This window comes from Myxocyprinus asiaticus, chromosome 42 (genome assembly GCF_019703515.2).
Source record: "Myxocyprinus asiaticus isolate MX2 ecotype Aquarium Trade chromosome 42, UBuf_Myxa_2, whole genome shotgun sequence".
NCBI classification, from domain to species: domain Eukaryota; kingdom Metazoa; phylum Chordata; class Actinopteri; order Cypriniformes; family Catostomidae; genus Myxocyprinus; species Myxocyprinus asiaticus.
The window spans coordinates 9,925,917-9,948,088 of NC_059385.1; the positions used below are offsets into that span (position 1 = coordinate 9,925,917).

Consider the following 22,172-nt stretch of genomic DNA (forward strand, 5'->3'; position numbering starts at 1 on the left):
ATTTCTCAATTTTGTTACAATTATAATAATTGCACTTTTTTTCCTTTTATTATTATTTATGTTTTTATACAATGTGCATATAAGAGGCTCTTAAGTTTTGTATTGTAATTTTGTTGAAGAAATAATGCAGTCATGTATAAATGAGCCTTCACAATTAGAACTGTTGCCCATTAGCCACTGTGTTTTCAAAATAAATCATTTAAAGAAAGATTCTTTGTTTCCCCTGCTGTACCGAAACCGTACCAAACCGTGACCCCAAAACCGAGGTACGTACTGAATTTCGTATACTTTCGTGTATTTGCATATATATATATATATATATATATATATATATATATATATATATATATATATATATATATACACACATATTGTATATAATAGGCAGGGTTGGGAGGGTTAGTTACTTTTGAAATGTATTCCACTACAGAATACAGAATTCATGCTGTAAAATGTAATTTGTAACGTATTCTGTTAGATTACTCAAGGTCAATAACGTATTCTAAATACTTTGGATTACTTCTTCAGCACTGGTAGATTTTTTTCACTTGTTTTGACTATAAAAACTCTGCCAGTACAGTAAGACAAAATACACATGTTAAAAATACATTCTCTGAAAAACCTAAATATCTTATGCAGTGTTGTTTCTAAAACAAGATAAATCAAACTGATCTTGTTTTAAGGATTTTTTGATATTTTTACAGGAAAAAAATTAAAAAATGATTATCAAGAATACGATTTTTGCCCTAATATCAAAGGTCTTACTAGAAAAAAAGAAATTATGATCCAACGTGAATTTTCTTGATAAAAAAATATGATTGTGCCTAGTAACGTGCATGTAAAATGGCTATAAATAGCATTTTAGCTTAGCGTAAAGCTGACAATTTACACAAGGTTTATTTCTATTCCTTCTGCTCCAAACTTCAAACTTCTCTGTCTGCTCATATCAATGTAACACATCATGAGAAAATGTTTCACCGCTGTTCAAATACACTTTGGATCGCATCATTTATATTTATAAATGTTTTCCATCTGAAAGGACTAAATATTAAATGAAACAAATGACAATAAAATGCAAATTAATCTCTTCAGTAATCAAAATACTTTTTGAATGTAACTGTATTCTAATGACCAATGATTTAAATTGTAACTGTAGTGGAATACAGTTACTTATATTTTGTATTTTAAATACGTAATCCTGTTACATGTATTCTGTTACTCCCCAACCCTGATAATAGGTATACTATAAAAAATATTAATATATTATAAAAAAATTAAAAAAATGTAGACATATATAATGTGAGGGTTTGATATAAATTCATATACAGTATATTAATATTAATTGATATGCTTTTTATTAATATATTATATATATATATATATATATATATATATATATATATAATGTATTTATCAAAGTATATCAAAACAGATCTGACCGTTGAGGCATGGATACTTTGTGGTATCTGGCACCAAGACGTTAGCAGCAGATCCTGTAAGTTGCGAGGTGGGGCCTCCATGGATCAGACTTGTTAGTCTAGCACATCCCATAGATGCTCAATTGGATTGAGATCTGGGGAATTTGGAGGCCAAGTCAACACCTTGAACTCTTTGTCATGTTCCTCAAACTATTCCTGAACAATTTTTGCAGGGTGGCAGGGCGCATTATCCTGCCGTTGCCATGAAGGGATGTACGTGGTCTGCAACAATCATTAGGTAGGTGGTATGTGTCAAAGTAACATCCACATGAATGCCAGGACCCGAGGTTTCCCAGCAGAACATTGCCCAGCGCATCACACTGCCTCCGCCGGCCTGGCTTTTTCCCATGGTGCATCCTGCTGCTATCTCTTCCCCAGGTAAATGACTCACACGCACCTGGCCGTCCACATGTTCTAAAAGAAATCGTGATTCATCAAACCAGGCAACCTTCTTCCATTGCTCCGTGGTCCAGTTCTGACGCTCACGTGTCCATTGTAGGCGCTTTCGGCAGTGGACAGGTGTCGGCATGGGCACTCTGACTGTTCTGTGGCTACACAGCCCCATACGCAGCAAGCTGCGATGCACTTTGTATTCTGACACCTTTCTATCATGGCCAGCAATTTGTGCAACAGTAGCTCTTCTGTGGGATCGGACCAGACGGGCTAGCCTTTGCTACCCACGTGCATCAATGATCCTTGGATGCCCATGACCCTGTAGCCCGTTCACCTGTTGTCCTTCCTTGGACCACTTTTGGTAGGTACTAACCACTGCATACCGGGAACACCCCACGAGACCTGCCATTTTGGAGATGCTCTGACACAGTCATCTAGCCATCACAATTTGGCCCTTGTCAAAGACGCTCAGATCCTTATGCATGCCCATTTTTCCTGCTTCCAACACATGAAATTCAAGACCTGAATGTTCACTTGCTCCCTAATATATCCCACCCCTTGACAGGTGCCATTGTAATGAGATAATAAATGTTATTCACTTCACCTGTCAGTGGTTTTAATGTTGTGGCTGATCAGTGTACAGTTGTGCTCAAAAATGTGCATACCCTTGGAGAATTGGTAATATATGTACCATTTTTAAAGAAAATATGATTGAGCAGGCAAAACTCATTTCTTTTATTTCTTATGGGATTCATATTCAACTGTAGGTTATAACAGAATGGCATAATCATAAAACAAAACATGGCAACAAAGAAAAAAATGAAATGACCCCTGTTCAAAAGTCTGCATACCCTTAGTTTTTAATACTGTGTATTGCCCCCTTTAGCATCAATGACAGCGTGCAGTCTTTTGTAATAGTTGTCTATGAGGCCCCAAATTCTTGCAGGTGGTATAGCTGCCCATTCGTCTTGGCAAATTGCCTCCAGGTCATGCAAAATCTTTGGTCGTCTCGCATGAACCATACGTTTGAGATCTCCCCAGAGTGGCTTGATGATATTAAGGTCAGGAGACTGTGATGGCCACTCCAGAACCTTCACCTTTTTCTGCTGTAACCACTGGAGGGCCAACTTGGCTTTGTGCTTAGGGTCATTGTCGTGCTGGAAAATCCAAGAGCATCCCATGCGCAGCTTTCGTGCAGAAGAATGCAAACTGTCTGCCAGTATTTTCTGATAACATGCTTCATGCATCTTGCCATCAATTTTTACAAGATTCCCTGTGCCTTTAGAGCTCACACACCCCCAAAACATCAGTGAGCCACCACCATGCTTCACAGTGAGGATGGTATTCTTTTCACTATAGGACTTGTTGACCCCTCTCCAAACATAGCACTTATGGTTGTGACCATAAAGCTCTATTTTGGTCTCGTCACTCCAAATTACAGTGTGCCAGAAGCTGTGAGGCATGTCAAGGTGTTGTCGGGCATATTGTAACCGGGCTTTTTTGGCGCAGTAAAGGCTTCTTTCTGGCAACTCGGCCATGCAGCTCATTTTTGTTCAAGTATCGTCATATTGTGTTCTTAAAACAACCACACCGTCTTTTCCAGAGCAGCCTGTATTTCTCCTGAGGTTACCTGTGGATTTTTCTTTGTATCTCGAACAATTCTTCTGGCAGTTGTGGCTGAAATCTTTCTTGGTCTACCTGACCTTGACTTGGTATCACGAGATCCCCGAATTTTCCACTTCTTAATAAGTGATTGAACAGTATTGACTGGCATTTTCAAGGGTTTGGAAATATTTTTATATCCTTTTCCATCTAAAATGGATATATATATATATATATATATATATATATATATATATATATATATATATATATATATATATATAAAATATTAGAAATTAACAGTGCACAGTAGAAAAGAAGTAGAATCTATAAGACAATTGTTCTTGCTCAGATGTTGTTCTTTTATAGTTCAGAAGACTTGAAGTTACCAGGTATGTTTCATCAACTTTGTCTCAGGTGTTTCTCCTAAAATTCCTTAGAAGAAATACAATTATAAAACAAAGGAGACAACTGTTGACATACAATGTGGCCATGAAAGAATATTATAAGAAATGTTGCATTCATACTGAAATGCCTGATTTTAGACTGGATTTTAATTTGATCTCATTGTTGTCTTTGAAAAATATATGCCATCAATAACTGTGATAATTCAGAGTTCTCATTTGTGATTTTTCTGTCCTATGAGTAATACTGTTTAAGCAACTGATGCATCTTAAAGCAGTTACGTGACTAGACATTAAGCAGATGTGTGGATTTGAGAAATAGAATCTGTGTGGATCCCTTGGATCCAGTCCATTTGATTGTCTCCACAGATAGGGATAACAGTGTCAAGAGTTTTAAGGCTGACTAGGTTAATCATGGTGATTGAACATCTGCATCTGTCATTAGTCTCAGACCACCATTTTACCTCTGCTAGATTGATTCAACATGAACACATACACTCATGAACGTATACTTAAAAATACTTAAAGACCTGATTAGAAACAGACTGTTCTCTTGTTCCACTGATAGAATAAACACACATTCAGACCTGGCATGAGATTGAACTCTTTAAACGAATACCCCAGCTCCTCGTAAGAGCTTTACCCAAGTCCAGATCTTTATGGATTGTTAACTTGGCAGTTCTAGAGGTTTCCAGTGGTAGCGCAGAGGAATGCAGCTGAGCAACAGAGACACCTCTGTCTGACTCTCCCATTCTGATAAGCGTGTCTGATCTCCATGCCATTGACATTTACCAGAAATATCCACCAGCGGATGGGCCTGTGCATATTTTGCATATGCTTCAAAGCTTGTGTAACACAAATTGTGATAAAAAAATTAGCAACTTTGTCAAAACATATGAGAGCTTATTAAGAAATATTGCTGGAGAGAAGACATGTGTGGGAGAAAAGCTCTGTAGATCTCCATTCTTTCCTTGTATTATTGTATTATAGCTATCCAATAGAAAAATAGTTTTTCAACATAAAGTCCCCTTGTTAAATGGATAGTTCACCCAAAAATGAAAATTTGGTTACATTTACTGACCCTTATGTTCCAAACCCGTATTACTTTTTTTTTTCTTTTGTGGAACACAAAAGGAGATGTTAGGAATATGTTCTTCTTAGTCACCATTCACTTTTTTCCATACAATAAAAGTGAATGGTGACTGAGGATGTCATTCTGCAAAACATCTCCTTCCATGTTCACGAAAGAAAGTTATACGGGTTTCAAACAACATGTTGAGTAAATGATCATAAAGTTTTTATTTTTGGGTGAACTATCCCTTTAAGTGCAAACGGTATCTGTTTTAAAATATGTTTCGATCCCTGAATACAAAGAGTGTGAGGTCAGTGTTTTTTAACATATAATGGTCAAAGTTTACTGTGGCACGCTGTTAAGAAAAATACATCAACAGCGAAGCTATCAGGTATAAAGACTCCAATTCCCAAGTATTCATTCTCAAACTGTTTTGCATACTTCAAATCCCATAGGACTGCATAGTTTCCATTGCTTCATTAACTCATTCTGGGATATTGTGGAGCGAATTCATTCAACAGTTGCGGCAATTTTGTATGCTATATTTCAGTGGAATTAGGTTATATTTGTCTTAGTTATTTTATTTATTTATTAATTTTTCACATATCATGGCAGCAGTCTTTCATCAAATGATGATCAAATTATAAAGTAGAGTGTTAGTAATCTGCAAATATCCAGACATGCAGTGTAAACAGGCACACTTTCGACACCCTGTACACTGCTGCAAGCTGCTTTAGATTTGAACAAGATGTGGTATAGAAGACTAAACATCATCATGACAAGAACTTATTATGTAGTTTACATCAGTAAAGGTAGACACAACATTTTGGAAATAAAATTTCCTGTTTGTATTCTGAAAGATATACACACACAAACATATTGCCACCAGACAGGTTCCTTGCAACTGGCTAGCAGCATGCAGGATCTTACCTTGCTGCAGAGGCGTGGAGAAGGAGAGGGGACTGAGCCCTGGAGGCTGGCGGTGGGTGACTGAGGTCTGGTCTCCCTGTGTCCACTGAGTCTACGCTGTCTCTGAGTCAGGATCTCACCACGAGCCTTACCCAAAAATCCGCTATCCATAGATACTCCTGCAGTTGAGTCAGAGAACACAGATTCATCATCAGACACCTGCAGCTTCTCCAGCTCTCGGTTGATCTTCTGCAGGTCCGAAATGGGCGAAATGCCTGAGTCGGTCTCCACCCGACTGAGATCAGTGCGGCCCAGCTCAGAACACAGGCAAAGGATGGTCTCGAGGCGTTGGCGCTCCTAGTGGAAATTGAAAGATAGGTTAGTTATCTCAGAAGAACCACCGCTGAACGTGATATTCCATTTTACGGTCATGCAAAAAACTCATAATGCCTTTTACAGCAATAATATACAGTTAGAGCAGAGTAGATTACTTCTGAATTGTACTCTGGTCCTGATTAAATTACATGACTAAAATTATAGTCAGTAACGTAATCTCTTGGATTACATTTTTAAAGTAATCTAATATGATTGATTTTGGATTAGATTACTCTTGGATTACTTCTGGCCTAATTCTTGTTTATTTAATGTCACATGCATTTGAGAAGGATAAGCTTGTACCATTTGACATGCTTAAATGCTTTAAAAAAAACTACCTAATGGATCAAAATTTGAGAAATTTGTGTGTGTGTTTTACTCACTATTTGTCTGTTATATGGATAGTTCACCCAAAAATTTAAATTCTCTTTAATTATTTACTCACCCTCATGATATCCCAGGTGTGTATGATTTTCTTTCTTCACCTGGACACATTTGAAGAAAAATAGAAAAATATCTCAGCTCAGTAGGTCCTTAAAATGGAAGTGGATGGTGATCTGACTTTTGAAGCTCCAAAAATCACAGATAGTCAGCATAAACGTCATCGATACGACTCCAGTGGTTAAATTAATGTCTTCTAAATACGATCGCTTTTGGTGTGACAAAAGATCAATATTAAGTACTATTTATCTAATATCTAACGCTTCTGGTAAGCTTCACGAGAGGGTGGAGATCACGTGGTCTCTGGTGTGACGTATTTGCGTTGTTATGATACGGACGTAATCTCACGTTCTCCTCTCAGTTGAGACATCCAGGATAAGCACACAAACGCACCATGTGAGTAAATAAACAGATACAAATACAGATCTAAACCAAAACTAACAAAGCTTCTGTACAGTGTTCCTCCTACTCACTAATAAACAGCGCTGCTCTTCCATGTGTGTCGCACATGCCTCATTTCTCGCGTGTCTCACGATGATTTAAAAACAATGAGTTAAAAAAAGTACACACATATTGATCTTTTTGCACCAAAAGCAATCGTGTCGCTTTAGAAGACATTAATTTAACAGCTGGACTTGTATGGATGACGTTTATGCAGACTGTCTGTGATTTTTGGAGTTTCAACAGTTGAATCAACATCCACTTGCATTTTAAGGACCTAATGAGCTGAGATATTTTTCAAATTTTCTTCAAATGTGTCCAGGTGAAGAAAGAAAATCATACACACCTGGAATATCATGAGGGTGAGTAAATGATGAGAGAATTTTCATTTTTGGATGAACTATCCCTTTAAAAAAGGGCACTTAAAAATGTATTACACTGGCAATTTTGGCATTACAAATGCCATCTATGTTTGGTAACAGGTCAGTCCAGTTTTATCTGAATCGAAGTCACAAAGCAAAAACAGTCACAAAAGCGCATTCATGTACATTGAAACATTTTGAAACCGAGTACAAATACAATTTGTGCAACTAAAACAAACTTTACCCTAATCCAATCGGTTCAGCATTTATGTGTGAATAACTGCTCCATCTTTAGTGTAATTATGGCTAGTGTCTAGTATGGTTCCAACTCCCCCCTCACCCCCCACATTAGACAACACTCGAAAACGTACCGAATTTATATCAGCTGTAGGCTGATTTAAAATGAAATATGTAAACTATTTAAAAAGAATAAGAATAAGTGGGATCAATAAATTATGAACAATTGACTGCCTTTGAATGATTTATATGCATACACGTATTCCATAAAAAGTAAATGTACTCTGATTATGAGCATTTTAAAATGTAATATAATCTAATTACAAGTACTTGATTTTTATATTCTGATTACTTAATCTACATTACATGTAATACATTACTACCCTGCACTGTATACAGTGGGATGCAAATGTCTGAAACCACATTTAAAATATGGGATTTTTTTTATGGTATTTGGCATACCAAATACTTAAAAAACATTTAATGCAAATGTAAATTTTTCAATTCAGCTTTTTATTCAAATTGTTATGATGATAATACAACTTGTAATTAAAAATTTTGTATTACATTGAAAAATAATAATGCAAAATAAAAGCATTTTTACTAGTGGTCTCAGACTTTTGGACCCCACTGTACATGCTAAGTGATCTTATAAATAAAAGTGGCTTACCCAATAGATTCAAGTTATTATTTGAAACATTAGATATGTTCATTAAACAGACTGTTTACATTTGTTTTATTTAGGTTTGAGGCCTCTTTAGCAGTGGGTTGTGGTATTTGGCCGTGGCACTAATTTAGCTACACACAGACAAACACACATTTGCTGCACATGCCCCTGCAGTCAGATCAGATGGTTTGACTACAGTTGCAGTGTTTTAGCTCAATGTTATCATGTAACCTTCTAGAGGCAACATTAACTGTAAATAAAAGCTAAAATCCCCAACAACACATTTCAGGTTCTCATAAACAACAAACTGTAAAGTAAAAACTCATTTAAAGTGAATTTACCAGCTGGTTCATGGACTAAATACACACATAGTGTGAGCTCATTCAATCTGTATTCCATGAAAGAGTGTGAATAATCCAGTGAACATCTCTTATAATGTTCAGATCCAAGCACAAAATACAGATCAAAGGCCTGTAGACACTTTCATGTCTCATCACTGCCTCAAATGATGCAAACTGAAAACAAAAGAGTTGAATTCCAGGCTGAGAACTCACAATTTTACATAAACATTCTACAATATTCACAAAAATAACTCCCTTAGAGAGTCTGCATGAGGGTGTAAGGGGCCGTTCAAATAGGGCACATTCAAATCACGCAAAAAATGCATTTTTCATTGTAGTCTCGCTCTTGTAACTGTAAGGCGTGACTTCCATTTCTACAGCCGCCATATTGAGCATTGCAATGCCTCTATCAGAAAGGCGATTGGCTCCTTTAACTAGGCGAGAGTAAGACGGTACTGCAGCTGACATATTTATCCATTCATCTATATACAAGTGGTCTGTCTCCTCCCCTTATAATGTCTCTGATGAAACGTGTCTTGTGTGAACGCCCCTAAGTGTTTCTCCGGTTAAGTGCAGGTCTCCTTACCAGTCTTTCCACTTCCTGTTCTCTCAGTCTCTCATCTCTTTGTCTCTGATGATAATCTCTGAGCTCTTCTTTTCCACTGAGCGAACTGATACTGCCCCTCCTCTGCCCCATGCCCGGTCCCAGCCCTCCTTTACCAAACGAAAGCCGCCTTTCCCTAACTCCCAGGTCCAAACATGGCGCAGAGCCCACGGAACAGAGGCTGGCCCTGCGAGGACTGCCAGGCACGTTGGCTATCACGGTCACATCTGGTGGTTTCTCCAATGAAGGAAGGCTGCAGCGTGGCTTGGTAGTGCGGCGTGGTGGCAAAGAAAGCATTGGAGCATCCCCTCGATACAGCCTGGGCAAAGAACGACTATGCCCACTTAGGCCATTTAATGAGCCGGTGGAGTATTTTCTCTGCCGGAGCGATGGTTCCACGGCAGACTCCCCCTCTCGCAATATCAGCCTACGTCCCAAGCGAGGGCTGGAGGGCATGCTAGCTGCCCCGCTTGGACCTCGGCGAGATGGAGGAAGAGCATCGGTCATGCAGGAGGAAGAGGAACCATTCCACATAGAGAGGAGTGAGGTGGTAGTATTTGGATGGTGAACTTCAGAAGAGTGGCAAAGCAACAGGCTATCCTGTGATTGGTGTTGTGCACGAGGTTGGTTTGGGACTGGACTTATGGGGCGCTCCGACAGGTGAGGGGAGGGTGGCATGCTTAGGCTGCTGGTGGGCGTGTAAGGGTAGGGGACTCTGATAGAAAGGGGGGGACGCTCCTGTAGATAGGAGGAAGCTGATTGGGGACTAGGGGGTGGGGATAAGGTGAGGTAGCCACGGTCTGCAGTGGCCTTCAAACTGGCCTCCAGAGCGGATTTCCTGCGCTGTAAACTCTCCATTAACTCCTGAAGCTCCGCCTTCGAGCGAGTGCCACGGACAATGGGTCCACCCAATGAACCACCACTGGAATGAAGCTTTGTTGCATCTAAAAGAAAACATAATATTTATAATTAAGGTGTTTTAAACTAGAAATATGTGTTCCATTAGCTATGATAACAAACTGTAACTTTCAGAACTTCCTGCACAGTTCAATAAGAACATTTATTAAAACTAATCTGCAAAAGCGGCTCTGTAGGAACTTCCGCAACTTTAAAACATAACAACTGCTATTCAGTAAAAATGTCTGCCAGATCTGGGGCTGTTGCAAGCTGTGTGTAGCACCTACGGCTCTCCATTTCGTTCGGATGCATCCCAATGTTAGGAAAGAGATTTTATGTTTAACTATTTTTGCTTTATTTTAACAACATCTCACCTAAAGCAAACCAACAGCTCACGTGTAAGCGCAACAAACTGCTGTTACTCATTGCACATGTGAAGAGAGTGTTTCCATAGATTGTAAGTCTTAAAGGCACAGCAGCAATAAATGTCTCATTTAATTCTAAGAGGAGAGAATGTGTAAAATGGTTATGAGAAACTAAATTATGGCCTTGACTAAGATTCTAAGTGAACTTTGTCCACATAGAATCACGTTACTATTCTTTATAGATTTTCACTAAATTATTTTTACATGGTACATATTGTGTCACATTCCTGGTGAAATGAACACTATAGAGGTGCTCAACAACAATGACTTTTATTTCTTGAGAATATCGGAAGACAATCAGTTCATAAACATGTTTCGTCCTTTTGTCCTGTTCCTCACACAATGCTATTTTATGACATCTAAACACTTTTACTCTAGTATATGACTGTAAGCCGATTTGTTTTGACGTTTGCATCACATATCCAAAAGACCGGAGATGCAAAGGACTGGAGTACAAGTCCTGAAGAGCACACAAGTTGACACGTGAGCTGAAAGTGTCAGAGAAGCACCAGGAAAATCACATGGTTGCTTCAGCAATTGTGTTTTTATATCACATTTGCTTTTTATGAAACTATCGGTAAGGTTTGAATTTAAGGTTTAGGGTGGGGAGGTAGATTTTGTTGTTTTAAAACTTGATAGAGCATTAACTTTAAAACCATTTGTTTGTGAGGAAATGTAACTCCCTTTTAGCTCCACAAATGGACATTTCATCTCAGAACTGCTGCAATACGTGTAAGGAACCACGTAACACATTTTTGAGAAAAAGTAATCACAGTGACATATTTTAATGAGAACAGGCTGTAAAAAGCGGATGATGTGACCTCTTTAAGGCTGACCTCGAAATGCGCTGAATAAATTAGGTGATAAATTTGCCTGATATCTAATGGAGAAATACTAATGAATGATGAATGTTTCTGATTAGCCAACATTTACATAGGGCTACATGTAATGCTATGTAGGTTTCACTAAAAGGAACTAACTAAAACATCTGTAGGCAACTTCAATGGAGACATAAATGTCCCCAGGGAGATGACCAGGCAGATGCATTTAGCTGGAACTAATCAAGTGTTGTAACATGACAAACCCTTGATGCGATCTTGTTGTACTAATACAAAAGCTCAATGTTTGCACAGGTTGACTTGGACACACGCACACACAGATTTGTGAAATCTCATAAGATAAACAGAGGAATTAGACATATGCTCTGGCTAATTTTTAGGCTTTGCTGAGGACATCCAATAGTCACATAAACTCAGCCTGTGTTGATTGCATACTATAAAGTTAAGAAGACTTTCTCAAACAAATCTTAGCCCACACAAATATGGATGCCTTCAGTTTAAGGGGAAAAAAGCCCTCTAAAAATGGAAGAACCAAAGCCAGAATGGGTTTGTAATTTCTGGCACTGGAGCAGAGAAAAGGGATCTGGTCAGAACTCCTCCGCAACCAGAGTGTGATTCGTGGGAGCAATGGTGGTCTCTTTCAGTGAACACACACATACAGATACGTGCGTGCGGACCACCTGTACTCCAGAATGTTTATCTTCGTTTTGGGTTGTTAATCATTTTAGCTAAGTGGTTGACCTTGAGCCATATGGATGGGATTTAACATTGTCATTTATATACAACATAACATGGTAATTTTTACAGCTGAGGCTTCACGGTGGCAATGATGACTTTTTGTATTATTTAAAGGCCTCTCAGCCAACACAAAGCCAACAGAGAAGGAGAAGAGAGATTTTTCACAAATTTGGTACATTTTGGTGCCCCATGTCTTTCTTCGTAAAGCATTAGAGCCACAAATCCAATGTTTTTGTTGTAAGTTCTATATGATATATTAGACAAACTATTATCTAGCATAAAACTAACACAGCATGAAAAGAAGCTAGTTTTAAACACATCAAATCTGTATGCCACCCCTTAAAATTGTGATTTTGGCCTGTCCCACCTCCAAGGTCCAAACCAAAACCAAACAATGTCATAACTTTGACAGCATAATATGCTGAATTGATATTCTATATTTGTATATATTTTCAATTGTTAGCAAATGTCCAACTCATTTTGCACGCAACCTGTTTAATTTAATGAAATGTAACATTCCTTAAAATCTCATTCCATTTTCTCAACCCTGTTTCCCAAGTTATAGTGAGAAAGTTATATGTCCTTTAATTTATGGGAAATGTACAGTAAGTTCATCAATAACCAGAGTTGTGGAGTAACGGAATACATGTAACGGGATTTCGTATTTAAAATACAAAATTTAAGTAACTGTATTCCACTACAGTTACAATATAAATCATTGGTAATTAGAATACAGTTACATTCAAAAAGTATTTTGATTACTGAAGAGATTACCTTGCATTTTATTGTCATTTGTTTCATTTAATATTTAGTCCTTTCAGATGGAAAACATTTATACATATAAATGATGCGATCCAAAGTGTATTTGAACAGCAGTGAAACATTTTCTTATGATGTGTTACATTCATACAGCCAGAGCAGACAGAGAAGTACGTTTGAAGTAAGTTTGGAGCAGAAGAAATAGAAATAAACCTTGTGTAAATTGTCAGCTTAACACTAAGCTAAAATGCTATTTCTAGCCGTTTTACATGCATATGTTACCAGGCACGATCATGTTTTTTATCAAGAAAATTCACTTTAGATCATAGTTTTTTTTTCTAATATCAAAGACCTTCGATATTAGTGCAAAAATCGCATTCTTGATAATATTTATTTTATTGTTTTCCTGTAAAAATATCTAAAAATCCTTAAAACAAGATCAATTTGATTTATCTTGTTTTAGAAACAATACTGTATAAGATATTTAGGTTTTTCAGAGAATGTATTTTAACATGTGTATTTTGTCTTACTCTACTGGCAGAGTTTTTATAATCAAAACAACTGAAAAAATCTACCAATGCTGAAGAAGTAATCCAAAGTATTTAGAATACGATACTGACCTTGAGTAATCTAATGGAATATGTTACAAATGATATTTTACAGCCTATATTCTGTAATCTGTCATGGAATACATTTCAAAAGTAACTAACCCTCCCAACCCTGTCAATAACTATAAACCAAATTCTTGGTCCCAAACTAGCAAGCCCCCTAATAAATGATAGCTTAATTTAGGCTAGATTTGCAACCTCGCAACCTTGTTACCCACACCCTGGCATAATCTTTTTACATTTCTGTTATATATATATATATATATATATATATATATAACATTAAAAAAAAGAATAAAACATCATTGATGAGATTGATGAGACTATTTACGTTTAATAAACAATCCAACACAAAACGGCAAAGATGAACACAACAGATGGCACTGAATTGCGCTCTTCCTGTGTATAAAACAGTCTGTGGCATGACAACGGAAGGGACCAATTAGGCTGCAGGCAAGTTACTTAGTTTATGTGAAAACAGCAGAATGGATCCAACCAAGAGCTGACTTGGGGAAGGTGGAAGAAGATGTCACTCACCCATGCTGAAGGACAGTGCTGGCCCTGCAGTCTTCTCTGGCAGCATGTTCTTCATGCGATTCGCCTCTTCTGGGTGGCTGAAACGGAAAAAGGATCTGCCCAGACAAAGAGTGCACCCTGTGGAGAACCAAATTACACACAGTCATTTTTAACATAAAGACATTTTGTCCAAGTCCAAGGCACTGAAAGGAAATAAAACATTAATAAATCATGAGCTCGGACATACAAGCCTACAAAGTATGATACACAATCACTCTAGCATTAGAGTTATGACTTAATAAGTTACATGAAACTGTAGTATTCCAAATAGGTATGGTAATGAAAGTTTGAAGACAAAACTTTGTTTTAAGTCTTAAAATGAATCCCACTTAAAGGGATAGTTCACCCAAAAATGAAAATTCTCTCATCATTCCCAGAAATGTACTGTATTAACAGAACACAAACAAAGACTTTTAAAAGAATATCTCAGCTTGGTAGGTCCATACAGTGCAAGTTAATGGTGATCAGACCTTTGTAGCTCCAAAAATCACATAAACGAAACAGAGGTAATCCATAAGACTCCAGTGGTTAAATCCATGTCTTCAGAAGTGACATGATCAAAATTTAAGTCCTTTTTTTTTTTACTCTAAATCTCCACTTTAACTTTTAAATCTGAAAGTCACATGTGGTACCTGTTTAGTTTCACTTTCACATCTGAAAGTGACAGTTAAAGTGGAGATTTATAGTAAAAAATGACATAAATATTGCTCTGATTCCCATCCACACCTATTATATCGCTTCTGAAGATATGGATTTGAACACTGGAGTCATATTGATTACTTTTGTGTTCCCTTTATATGATTTTTGGAGCTTCAAAGGTCTGATCACCATTCATTTGCATTGTATGGACCAACAGAGCTGAGATATTCTTCTAAAAATCTTTGTTTGTGTTCACTGAAGAAAGAATATACACATCTGGGATGGCATGAGGGTGAGTAAATGATGAGAGAATTTCATTTTTGGGTGAACTATCCCTTTAACAAGCCAGGAAAAGAGAGAGGGAGAGAGCGAGTCTTGATTAAGTGAAAAAACAGATCCAGAAAGAGCTCAGATTTCAGAACCAGTTTGAAAGTCTCTTCTGAAGCAAAGTCTTTCAGAGGACTTAAATCCACAAGACTGATTTTCCCCTTAAGTTTGGGACACATCCCCTCTCTCTCCTTCTTTCTCTTAGTCTGTCTCATACTTCTTTCTCCTCTCTCTTCTCTTTTCACTAATGAGTCTATGCATGTGAAAGAGAGAAACGCAGAGGAAAGTTGCTCAAATGTTGCTCTTTTATTACCCAGAAAATTGAATGGGAGTTCTCAACTGCGTCTCAAATGTCAAATGTGTTTCTCTTTAAATTCCTTAGGAGAAATCAAACTAGAAGCAAATGGCACTTGTTTCCATACAGTAAGAGTATAGAAATGTTTTGAGTTTGTATGGAACTCTTAAATTTTATACTGCAGACTTTGGTGTCTAGACAAATCGTTTTTTTAAAACTGTTTATGACCTTAACCTGAAAAGGACATTGTTGGCTTACTAATTGGTGAAAGATTGTGCATGTAAACATGCTCATTGTTGAGATCTCTTCTAAAACTATAGGGGAGACACGTTCGATTTGCAGGGACTAAACATGAGAAGCAGGAGACTTATGCAAAAGTCTCAATTTTCTGTTTGCTGTCTAGCAGAAACAACTGACATACTAAGATAATCTAACTTTGTGATTTTAGACAAATAGAAAAAACAATATATAACATCATCAGATATCAGGACACTGATTCTAAGTTACAATTTTAGAGTCACATCAGATCTTAAACTTCTCACTCCCTCAACTTCAATACACCACGTAAGTAATACTCCAACAATGCACAAAACAAGCTAAGCACACAGGGTTTTCCTGAAACATTCTGCATAAACACACACACACACACACACACACACACATCTCTTGAGTAAGCCCACTCCTGCAGTCTGTGGCTGCCTATGAGGAGTCTGTTCAGGAAGTGGGGTGTCGTTTTACGCTTTCAGCGACACAATCCTTCACCATGAGTTCACCATCTCTAGCCACCTGAGAAAGCTTTGGTTTTCCTCAAAGCCAACAAAGGGGTGAGTCGGTTGTCTTATGCAGACAGAGAGGCAGAGAAACCAATCAGCACTCAGAAAGGGAGTTTTCTCCATCTTGCCTCATATGTTAATAATCGTATCCACAAATACTGTGGATTTTCATTCCAGTCACTTTGAAACATTGCAATTATTTGGAAAGAGGTGATGAAGGTATATCAGCTGAATTGTTATGATATGTAATTATGGCTCAGGCTGTTTTGAATGTGTCAAATTCCGTTGAGTCTGTTGCAATGTATCTCTCACACTCTCTCTATCACTGGCTGATACAAGCTCTCTAACATATGGAAACCCTCCCTCCCACATCATTTAAACAGCATCGCCCCAGAATGAAGGAGTGTACACTCACAAACTATATGTCTCAATAACGCTTTCATGTGTAGTGTAATCACTCCTTTCTGAAGTTTAACAGCTTGTTTAAGTTTAAACCCTTTGGAAAAGACAAAGTGCATTTTGCTAAACTGTGGGATTTCCAGCTCTGGGTTGGGACTATGAACCACAGTCATTCTCTGTCTAATGATTTGCAGCACTTGTCAAGCTTTCAGCACGTGGCTTCTGCCAAACTGATAAAGCCTGTTTAAACAAAACAAAAAATGCCATGTTAAAGAAATTGATTGTAGTTAATTTTTTTTTTTTTTTCTATTTTGAGTCTATAACTGCATGTTAACCCCAATATTCTGGCAAAATCATCTGCACCCTTCTTCCCCCAGTCACCCCTCACAAAATGTTATATTTGTAACTATGGTTTCCCCAAAACTACCATAGTTATGAGTTTTTGTAACTGTTGTAAAACCATTATAAATATAAGATATCTTTAAAATAATGTAAGAATCATTATAAATATAAGATATCTTTAAAATAATGTAAGAATCTATTTGTGATTGTTTTTGATGACAATAGCTAAGTTTTCAAGTAATCAGGTTACATGTTTATTGTAGTTACTGTTAGGGGCAGGCCTACCATATAGAATAAAATAGACTAGAATAGACTAGAATAGAATAGAGCACAACAGAACAGAATAGAATACAACAGAATTGAACACAACAGAATAGAATAGAAAACAACAGAACAGATTAGAACAGAACAGAACAAAATAAAATAGAACAGAATAGACCTGAATAGAATAGAATAGAATAGAATAGAACAGAACAGATAGAACTCAACAGAACAGAATAGAGCATAACAGAACAGAATAGAATGCAACAGAATAAAATAGAACAGAACAGAACAGAAAATAAAGTACAGCAGAGCGGAACAGAATAAAGTAGAGCACAACATAATAGAATAGAATAAAGTAGAACAGAACAGAATAAAACAGAATAGAATAGAATAGTTCTGGCATGCATACGTTGTTACATAAAAATGCATTTAATCGGCCATCTGATTTCAAATATACCAGAATAAAAGCGTGCACATTTAAATCAAGCAGAAAAATTACCTATTGAAGAGGCTGAATAAGCACCATAATACTCAGACTGTTTTCTGTCTTCAATAATTGCTTTAATATACAGGGATTAAAGCAGGGTTAAATATCAACGATGTGCTCGCGTGAGCCGCCCTGAGCAAAAGCAAACAACCGCATCGATTGGTGTCACTGTGTGTTTGTCAGTCTAAAGTTCCATCTCGTGTCCATGAACAAAACTTTAGACTACTTTTCAAACGCACAAAACCATATAACGGTTCAAAACGTATAGCCCATCGCTGTCGGACGCCTTGAACATTAAATTCCCAACAGTTAAACTCTAAAAGAAAACTATTCAACGAGCTAGACTAATCGTTTCAGCGTCTTCAAAGATCCCTTAAGTAACTTTTCTAAAGCTCATTAAGCTCAGTCAGTATTCGCAGCAATAAAGCTAACCTTTGTTTAGTGTCCCATTGACGAAGCCTCAGGAGGAGGAGGATGCGCGGTCGGTCCTCTGTCCAGCCAGTTTTGCATGACAAAGAGGACAGACGCGATGTTGAGTGCGGCAAGACCTTGGCCGTGTCTGCGGACACTCCTCCTCTCAGCGGGGACACGCTTCAATGTTCAGCTTTTATCTCCAGTATGCTGACAGAGAACGTGCTTTAATGGAACGTGACTTTTTCCAATTGTTTTTCAAAGGTAAACATGCGCTAGACGGACGTCTTTGACCGTTGCGTCTCGTCTTGCTGTTTTTTCAGCGTCTCGCTCAGGAGCGCCGCGTTTTTCGACGCCATGTCAAGTTAAAAAGAACGTGAACTGTTAAAAAGGCGTCTCGAGACACCTGCGTTCTGCTGCCTATTAATTGAGCTACGTCTAGGTTTTTTTATTATTATTATTTTTTTTTTTTAGCGCAATAACGTTTTCGGTGTGAACTGCCCACAAAACTTCACAAAAGATAGAGGGAGGTTAGGGAATGTCTGACTGGATTTCATTTTTCTGACTCACTTTTTGATTTCCTAAAACATCCTACAAGTTTGATCAGGATAACTTAAGTCATACCCTCTGTTGTAACACATTAAAACCTTACTCAGACAGAAAGAAACAGAAATCCGCCTTACTGTAACTATGACGCATATATTTAAGGTCTGGTAACAATTACCATATACCACCCTCTTTCACTGGGAGTTATATATATTTACTAGCCAAGAGAAGAAAAATCAGTTGAATTTTTTTTTGTAAACCATTTATTTATTTATTTATTCTGAAAATGCCCTGTAATTGTTGGTTCAACAACATACTATATGTAAAAAAAAAAAAATAAAAAAAAAAAAACACTTAAAAATTAAACAGTTTATACTGTGAGAAAGAACCACACTAAAAGCCTTAAAGAGGCAGTTCACCCAAAATTTAAAATTCTGTCATTATTTACCCACTCTCATGTGTTCCAAACCCGTAACATCCTTTTTTCAGTAGAACACAAAAGGAGATGTTAGGCAGTAATGTGTCCCACTCACCATTGGTGACTGAGGCTAACATTCTGCCTAACATCTGCTTTCGTGTTCCATGGAAGAAAGGAAGTCAAAGGCTACAGGTTCGGAACAACATGAGGGTGTTTAAATGTTGACAGAATTTTCAATTCGGGGTGAATTTTAATAATTTACAAGCACTACAGACAGATCTGTTGACTTGTCTGCCCTTTTCAACTGACACATTCTGTAGGCCAATCATAACAAGTGTATGTGTGTATTATGTATGTATGTGTGTCTGTCTGGCTGCAAGTCTTCTGCTTGACCTCGCATTAAATCCATGACCTGGAGAGTTCCTTGGCATATTTTCCATTGTAAAGTTCCTTCAGTGTAACAGTGTGCTGCTGGGAGGAGGGAGGGGGAAGAGAGGGAAAGACAGACACTCCTCCTGCCGCCCGGTGGGCACGCTGTACTCCATCACTCTCAGAATCATCATGGGAATGGGTAGCTGGAGCTGGAGCATTGCCCGACAACTCTGATTACTTCCAGACCTCGGCTACAATGTTACAACAGATTTAAACACAGACTTCTCCATATTCATACACACATACAACCACATATAAACACAACAAAATATAGATTCATTTCTAATTCCTTCATAATTACATTAGATGGTTACCAGATGTACCATTCTGTCTTTTTATCATGTTTACACTGTGAAGACACAGGTGGGGGTTGAACACAGAGACAAACAGATAAAACACAACATGATGAGTGAATGATTAGGAATGCTTGTTCATGCCTGGTAGGGATGCATGAAACATCAAGCAATCTTGAGAATGTCCATTCTGAAATACTGTTACTGTCAATCTATCTCTCTGTAATGTGTATAATATGAATGGAAGTTGTCTGTGAGCACTTCAGGACTCATCAAGTTAGTTTCTGACACTTAAAAATGAAAATTCTGCCATCATTTACTTACCCTCATATTGTTCCAAACCCATATGATTTTCTTTCTTCTGTGGAACACCAAAGGAAATGTTTAGCAGAATGTCCAAGCTGCCCTCTTACATACAATGAAAGCAGATGGGGACCAAGGGCTGTCAAGTTCCAAAAAGGACAAAAAAGTAACATAAAAGTATCATCCTTACTACTTGTGTGCTATATTCCAAGTCTTCTGAAGCCATACGATACCTTTGTGACAGGAACAGAAAATTAAGAAATTCTTCACTGAAAATTTTGCTACTTACATTGTATGGAAAAGAGCAGCTTTGTGTTGCATTTAAGAAAGAATGTCAAACAGGTTTAGAACAACATTAGGATGAGTAAATGATGACAGAATTTTCATTCATGGGTAAACTAGGGGCATTAAGAAAAACAAAAAGAGGCAAGAGTCTTGAGGAGTAGAGTAAGAATGAGACTGAGAGATTGAGAGAGAGAGAGGATGAGGAGGGGTGTGTGATCTTTCAACTATTAAATATAACATTCTCTGGGGGTCTAGAGTCACATAAAAAGTGTGTGGCCCCATATCACTCTGATCAGAAATGTAGAAAGGAAGAGGGAGGGAGAGAGAGAACGAAAAAGAGAGAAAGAGAGTTTGTTTAGAGACTCTGTTAAACATATGACAAAAATCAAACTTAGCCAGTACAAGAGAGAAAGAAAGTGGGCGAGAGATGTTATTACTGTGGTATGTCAGGCCTGAGTGGTATCAACTTACAGGAAGTCATTCATTGCCGAGGTTTGTTTTGATTTCTCTCTGAGGCTGTGAGCAAACACAGTTAGATCTACAAAACCAGCTGAGCAACCGAATAAGAAATTGCAACATCAAATAGTTGACCTCCCCTTATAACTATGACCTCTGGTGAGCTTTAGACATGAAAGCGGGATTTAATCACTAATAATGCAATAAAAACAAGTCGGCAGTGTTTTTGTCATTGTAGCATTACATTTACTATATGATAAGGGGTTTTTAACTGCCATTAGGCTTGGAAAGTACTGTGTTGAATATGTCGGAGAGAGTGTGTTTCCATGAGTAAGCTTTGTGGGCTTGGTGATTGGAAATCCATCAAGAGTGCACATTTTTTCACAGGGGTGTAAAGACTCCAAATCTGTTGGTGATGACACAATGGTGCGACTGGGTCCCTGGACCATCAGTAGTGACGTCCTGTGGTACCTCTGTATCTTCAAGGTCAATTTGTGTTAATTCTAAAACACGGTAATGTAAAAGAGGTTCAACTGGGTAAATATGCTGTATTGATAAAAATGGAATGGAATGGTGATGGATGGATGGATGGATGCATGGGGATTGGGTGAAATGGAATGGAATAGAAATGGATGGATGGATGGATGGATGGATGATGGATGGAATAGAACTGAATGGAATGGAAAGGGATTGATGAATGGAAAGGGATAGATGAATGGATGCATGGATGGATGGATGGGATTGGATGGGATTGAATGGGATTTGGTGAAATGAAATATAATGAAAAGGGATGGATGGATGGATGGTTGAATGGATGGAATGGAATGGTATGGGACTGGGTGGACTGGAATTGAAAGGGATGGATGGAAAGGAATGGAGTGGATGACACAGGCAATTTCAGAGAGTGGAATCTTTCGATCGGGCCAAGGTGAAATGATGCTATGGAATGAATAAAAAAAAAATTACAAATGAAATTGGCAAATTAATTCCTTGGATAGAGTCAAGGACATTTTTTTTTTCATGTTACTTTTCAGGAAAATAAATATGTCTCTCTGTCTCCCAATTAAATGACCTACTGTTATTTCTGGATAACCTGAATCAGCTTTATCTCAGTATTATTACTTGTCAAATGCAGGTTTAATCTATTTAAATCTTAGAGAAAGTGAGCTAATCTATTCTAGAGGATCGCAGATATTCATACAGTATTTAGAAGCTCTGACCTGAGATAAGTTTTTCCTTCATTCTCCATTGAAGTTTAGCTGAGAAACAAAACTTATCCTGAAAGTACATTTTACATTGTTATGCTTTAGGAAGCACTAAAATACCTTTGCTAT

General features: G+C 37.6%; 1 protein-coding gene across 1 annotated transcript in view; it reads right to left on the reverse strand.

Annotated features, from left to right (window-relative positions):
- Window positions 1-18,247, reverse strand: part of phldb2a (pleckstrin homology-like domain, family B, member 2a) — a 34,178-nt gene extending 15,931 nt beyond the window's left edge. The window contains exons 1-4 of the mRNA XM_051683356.1: window positions 18,127-18,247; window positions 14,130-14,246; window positions 9,309-10,270; window positions 5,880-6,215 (exon numbers count right to left, since the gene is read on the reverse strand). Coding sequence (XP_051539316.1) covers window positions 5,880-6,215; window positions 9,309-10,270; window positions 14,130-14,184 — 1,353 coding nt within the window. The 5' untranslated portion in view covers window positions 14,185-14,246; window positions 18,127-18,247. The remainder of the gene's footprint in view (window positions 1-5,879; window positions 6,216-9,308; window positions 10,271-14,129; window positions 14,247-18,126) is intronic.
- Window positions 18,248-22,172: the final 3,925 nt, after the last annotated feature.